The sequence below is a fragment of the Primulina huaijiensis genome, unplaced genomic scaffold (genome assembly GCF_012295235.1).
Source record: "Primulina huaijiensis isolate GDHJ02 unplaced genomic scaffold, ASM1229523v2 scaffold24871, whole genome shotgun sequence".
NCBI lineage: Eukaryota > Viridiplantae > Streptophyta > Magnoliopsida > Lamiales > Gesneriaceae > Primulina > Primulina huaijiensis.
In genome coordinates this window covers 153,908-160,493 of record NW_027356090.1, presented here as the reverse complement: position 1 = coordinate 160,493, position 6,586 = coordinate 153,908, and the positions used below count along the sequence as shown (strand labels likewise).

Here is a 6,586-nt window from a genome sequence, read left to right as displayed (position 1 = left end):
ATCTATATAAGTTTTCGTATACATATACACTCATACTGGTATTTCTATATATTTATGATTATTTAACTAAATGACATTTATTTTTATAAAAAAATGTTTGACTAAGATAATTTTTCAAACTGTAAAAAAATAACAAATTGGAATCAATGACATTTTTTTGCCGGCATTTCCAAAATATCAGAATTTAACTAGTCGTCTTTTTATGGTTCAACTAGAAAGTACGAACAGATTGTTTTTTTATTTTTTTTTAAAAAAAGAATGACGAAACCTATTCGAAAAATAAATCAAATAGGTCATGCCTTTTTATGGGTTTTCATGAAGGGGTAAATGCTATTTGCCCATACTATTATTATTTTTTTAATCTCTGGGCAAAGGATTTAAAGGATTTCTAGGATTTTTGTAAGAACAAGTCTTTTGTGAAACGATCTCACGAATCTTTATCTGTGAGACAAGTCAAACCTACCGATATTCACAATAAAAAGTAATACAATTAAATAAAAAGTAATATTTTTTCATGAATGACCCAAATAAGATATACGTCTCATAAAATACAACGCGAGAGACTATCTCACACAAGTTTTTGTCCTTTTGTAAAATAGGAAGCAAAAGTAACATAAGCATCATTCAATCACCACAATGTGCAGTCCCGTGTCTGCAACCGCGAAATTAACAAGATAGAAAATAGATTGTCCTAACAATTAATAAAATAGGCATCGGAGCTAACCTTGAAAGTTGAAACTCAAACTACAGAAAACTCAATACACAAGGAGAAAGTACTGACAAGTGACAAGTGACAAGTGACAAGTGACAAGTGACAAGTTTGAATCACCTGCAGATGATCCCCTGCACAGAAACTGTTTTAAATATACAGTCGAAGAGTATAAAAATGGATCACGACAACATATAATCAGTGATGTGATAGAGATGGTCCTCCAAAAGAGTAGCGTTGCGAGATTGGTGCTGCTATCAAGTCAGATTCATGGTGGAAATTTAATCCCAGGCGAAATTCTGATGGTTCCCGAGGTGGGTGCAGTACTGGAAGAGGTCTTTGACTAAAGTTGGATTGGTCACACAAAGTATATGGTGCAAAAGTTCTTTCAACATCAGTGATTGGTGCTATAAGACGAGTTCTGAGCTCACTTGTAATCTGATCGTTAGCAAACATTTCTCTCCCAGATAGAGGATACAATTCTGGAGCCGTTGCTGCTGTTCTTGGGAGTGAGAGGTACCGGTTCACCAATGAGGTTGTGCTCTCATCATAAGGGTCGAGTGCTTCCTTTCCGTAGTCTCTGGAAATTTGGTTAGTTGTATCAACAGGTGGTGCAGCATTTGGTATTCTCTGAGGCCCTTTAAGGCCATAAACATGGTATTCTCTTTCACTGAGGAAAAGCGGATCCGGTTGTCGATTAGCTTCTCGATGCTGAACTGTAGAATCGATATGCTTAGATGCTGGATTCCTCAGACGATGCTCCTGTTCTTGCTCATATCTAATAGCATCACCACCTGCAGTTGTTGGCAAGAGATGCCTTCCTTGTTGAAGGCCACGACTCCTGTATTCTTGCTCGGTAAGAAAGAACGGTTCTTGAGAAGGAATTGTGTTGGCAGGAACGTGGTACTGAGAGAATTGCTTTTCATGATCCACGGGTGTAGACCTCAGCCACGGGGTAGGCTGGAACAGCTTCGTTAGATGCTTAGTCTGCATATATAAGAATGATCATAATGAAAAACATCAAAGTCGAAGTTCTGACACAGATTGAAAAATGAAACAAACCAGACAATAGAAATTGGATTCATCTTCTTACTTGCTTCATTGTTAACCGTGTATCAAACTTGTGTGTCCTTTTATCATAACTGTCTTCAATTGCTTTTCGGAACACACTTTCAGGTAGTGGAATGCAGTCCTTGAGAACAGCGAACCGGACCTTTGGAAATGTAAAAACTAATATTATCAGAATAAATCTGACGAGAAGAAGGAACAGAACAATAAAAATTATATCAGAGAAAAGTAAACCTGAGCAGGGAATCCCCCACCAAAAGCTGCTGGTTCAAGTTTCATGCCACCAGCAGAAGATGCCTCATAAATCCCGTACAAGAGCTTGATATCATAATCATACAGGAAAATTTTAAGACCGATCTTGATGTCCAACACAACCTCTTTCTTATTAGCTGGCACACCCATTACTTGGTAACGGAAACAATCTGGTTTAGTTTTGGCATTACACATAAAAATCAGTCCACCAAGATTTTTCTCTGGTTTCTCATTCATCTCCTCCGAGGCTTCATGCATATCATTGTCGAGCCCCTTGCCGTTTTTCTCTAGATTTCGGTTGATATTCTTTCCATCGCCATTCTGCTCATAAATGCTTTCCCCCCCTTCTTTTGTTCTCCCCCACTTCCGGCTTTTATCGGCCTTAACTTGAGAAATGGATTTTGCCTCTTCTTCTTTGGTTCTCTTCCTCTTCTGGTCTTTACTGGCTTCAACTTGAGAAATGGATTTTGCTTCTTCTTTTGCTCCCTTCCTCTTCTGGTCTTCACTGGCTTCAACTTGAGAAGAATTCTGGACGGACGATTTGGTTCCAATCTGAGGATTAAGCCTATCGAGTCTGAGCCACGTGCAAGGCTTCCTAGCTACAGGAGCTGCAGAAGATTCCTTGGTGTTTCCATCCTCATTACCATTTTCTGATATTTTCTTATCAGAATCTACTGGTTTTGATGTAGATTCAGAAGCATTACCAGTTTTGCCCCGATGTTTCAAGGCTTTCTTGTCAGTAGTAACTTCGTCTGAAGTAGATTTGAGGGCGAATCTACTCTTTTTCTTCTTTTTAATCGGTGCCATACTCTTCCCAGCCAACAGAGCTTCTCCTTGAGTGAAATGCCGCAGGCCGTGACAATTCAGTAAGAATTCTGGGTAACTTCTGGTGTTATGTATATTTCCATGCCTTCCTTTTCAGTTCAATTATTATCAAGAAAGTTAATAAACGGCAATAATAAAATTCGACATTATTCACTCTTCAAATAATTCATGACAGGACGGTATCACTCAATCCCTCACTCCCCCAATGGACGGATTGCGGTGTTTTCCACAACTCAAAGTTAAACAACAACCATATTCAGCGCATTCCTAACCGACATAAAAGCAAAAATAGCCACAAAACGACCAAATAGATTCCTAAAACCATATGTTTCCTAATTTCATCAATACATTTGAATAATTCAATCATTTTAATCCGATGTCCCAACTTTTCCCCAATTTCTTGGCAAGTCCCCTCAATGATCAGACAACGAATGAACGACAGATTAAAGTTAATAAATTTAACACCCAACGCTCAAATTTCCGCAATAAATAACAAAAATATCATTTAAATAGTCTAATTCAAACACGGCAGACTAACCCTAGTTTCCCTAAAACGTAACTACAACAAGGAGAAAATTCAATTTTAACAACTGTATGAAGAGACACCAAATCCGCCGAAGCAATTTATTCACTGAACTGACCTTGAGCTTGGAGTTGCGCCGCCGATAGTCAGAATTCGATCGACAGAGCGGCGCCGAGAGTAGGTTGATAGTCGCTTCAAATTCGAGGCTTATATCTCAAGAAGGCATATTTAAATTTAATTTTAAATTGGGCATTTGGGCTGAGCCCGGAGTGAGTTTGGAAGGCCCGAAAACTATAATTTATTTATACCAACCATGGATGCCACGAGATATTTTTATATTTTAAATTTAAATGTTTGATTTAATTATAATATTTTTATAAAATGATTTATTTAGTGATATTTTATTTTCAAAGGAAAGTTTTCAAACTTCTTGTTGGGAGAAGCTATGAGTTTTTTTTTTTAATCATAAATAAGATATTATATACAAGTTTTCCATATCTTTTTCTAATACGAATATAAATGAATCACATATTTACTAGTAAAATAAATTTATTGGTAAAAAATACAAAATTTAATTACATTTTTATGTTATATAGAAATATAATATTCAGCATACAGTCTATGTGTAACACAGTCACTGGCAAATATAAAATAAAAATACATTTTCAAAAATTATTTTGTATGATTTATTCATAAGGAAAAAAAATCATGTTAACTATTATTTGATTTTGTGCACATCTAGTGTGACTGGGCTCGTAGGTGGCGTAGCCCAGCATACGTACTCAATATCCAAGACTACTGTCATTGGAATTGTGAAATCCGCTGCACCAGAGCTGTGCAAGCATGGGATTCGGATCAACTGTATATCGCCTATGGCTATTCCGACCCCCTTTGTCATCGAAGAACTCAAGAAATATTTTCCGGGGGTGGATTCTGAGAGGCTCGTGAAGATGGTGCACGATTTTGGTGTGCTGGAGGGAGCTGTTTGTGAGACTAGTGACATAGCTAATGCCGCATTTTTTCTCGCGTCCGATGATGCAAAGTATGTAAATGGTCATAATCTGGTGGTGGATGTGGCTTTACTTCAATCAAGAGTTTGAATTTCCCAACACCAGATCAACTAAAATCAAACCATAAAAAGCTTATTTTGATAACTTTTTATAATCACGTTTTTCTTGAATGTTTGATTAATTTCAGATTGATCAAGATTCTGACATTCTTGAACATGCACAGGATCCAAATCCTTGTTTTGAATCGTACTTTGAACCCTTTTGTTTGATCTTCACAACTCCTCTGGAGCTGGAAATCAGCGCTGAGTTAGTAACGAAACAAATTCACTGTCTTGTGTGAGAGCTACTTAAGCGGTAATGGGTGAGCAAAATACCTAATCCATTGGTCAACAACTTAAACTGCCCAAGATCTTGTCTGATAAACATCTCAACACCGCTGACAACCGTGGCTCCAACTTCGGCAGCTTCTCATTGTAGTCGAGTATTTCGAGGTGTATAAACAGCATCAAATACCAACTCGTACGATTTCAAGACCACCTAAAAGCAGAAGGATGGAATTTATAATCATGCTGGTATACCACAATTCTATGCAATCTAAACTGGTAATTTTCTTTGTTATGGGCTGGAGTGCGATAGTTACTCATATCGGCATGTATGACTAGCCACATATATTAGCGATCAAAATGTGATGCTTGGGTTTTATGCATCTTAAAAGTTTTGACATACATCATAACTTTCGATTTAGCAATAGACACTTGGTCTTACTTTATATGTAAAAGGGAAGAAGGATGTAAACCATGGAAACAAGAGTTTGATCTATATCTGGTTCCATACCACCGCAGAAGCATTTGCGAAAATCATCCATTTTTCGGGTAGAAAATTGTTTAAGCATTCATACGGCATGGCTTCACCAGACACTGCCATTGCAAGGGCCTTGGCTCTCTCTACCAGCATCTCCTGCTCCAACCAAGACGAACAATTTCCCGGCGAGGGGAGAAAGATATGATCCTTGTAGCCAATTTTCGGTCAAATATGACTACTCGAGCCCCTCGGTTGAACATTACTCTTTAACTTACCTCTATATGCATCTTCAATAGCTGTTATGCAGGCTTCAGAATCTGTGTTGTAGCCAACAAGTTTCCCATCTACAGGGCTCCTCACCATGGTGTTTACTGCACCTACGGACTGATTCAGAATCCAACATTTGATAGAATATGGTACCTTTCATAAACAAACCAATGCGATTCAAAACTATCAATACCAAAGCAAGTGGATGAATTTCGTCGCAACACTTCACAGCCGCTTCTTTGCGCGGTATTCCAACACTACAGATGCAAAAAGAAAAAGAAAGAACACTCAGTTTCACAACGTATACAACGATGCTCAAGGATACATGCAGCACAACAAATATACCTGAAACCAGCAAAGTCACTGCTGGAATAGACGCTAAAGAATTCTTGGAGACATCGACCAAGAGTGGCACGTAAATCCCATTAAATCCCGTGTGTTGAAATGCTCTGAATTATGCAGAAGAGGCCCTTTGCTATGGCTTACAGGATTCCAAACCACAACGAAAATCTTTGTATCTACATTCATATATATACTCTATCTTGTAAACTTGTTTGATGCTGGCAAGAGATGGCAATCCAGGTACATTTTTGTCTCCCAAAGATCCAAAGACCATAAATGCACCATATTTAATTAGGTCCCGATAATTGGCTGATTAAACCACTTTCTCCCCTAGTTCTTGCAATCAATGGTACCTATATTTTTAAAACAATATGTTTTTGCTATAAAATTATTAATAACTTGTATTAAAAATAATATAATATATAACTTTTTCGCGATAAAAAAATATCTCATCAATGGGTTAGCAAGTGGAAGATTGGTACTACATTTGCTATGGAGTACAGGTCGAGTATCAGTTTAACAACATCAGCTCCAGTGGATTGCATGTGAACTATATTATCACTCAGCTTTTCCCTAGTGCATGCAGAAATCAAAGGTCACATAAGTGTAATTCATTTTATAATATAATATAATTTAATTTAATTGCGAGTCCCTAATTTTACCAGTCAATTCAAACCTTTGACTAATACTTTTCAAAGTAAACTTGCAACACACACAACACAATTACTCGCGTGTATGAATTTTTCACTGGAGTAATTCTTTTTTTTTTTTTTTTTTTTTTTTTTTTTT

The 6,586-nt window shown here is 37.2% G+C and overlaps 1 protein-coding gene and 1 pseudogene across 1 annotated transcript; both read right to left on the bottom strand.

The window, feature by feature from the left end:
• Window positions 1-609: 609 nt before the first annotated feature.
• Window positions 610-3,568, bottom strand: LOC140967314 (uncharacterized). Its single transcript, XM_073427772.1, has 4 exons — window positions 3,496-3,568; window positions 2,012-2,939; window positions 1,803-1,922; window positions 610-1,696 (listed from the first exon to the last, which is right to left on the bottom strand). The coding sequence occupies exons 2-4, from the start codon at window positions 2,834-2,836 to the stop codon at window positions 908-910; spliced, it is 1,734 nt and encodes a 577-aa protein (XP_073283873.1). The 5' UTR covers window positions 2,837-2,939; window positions 3,496-3,568; the 3' UTR covers window positions 610-907.
• Window positions 3,569-4,659: 1,091 nt separating this feature from the next.
• Window positions 4,660-6,586, bottom strand: part of LOC140967346 (bifunctional 3-dehydroquinate dehydratase/shikimate dehydrogenase, chloroplastic-like) — a 6,631-nt pseudogene continuing 4,704 nt past the window's right edge.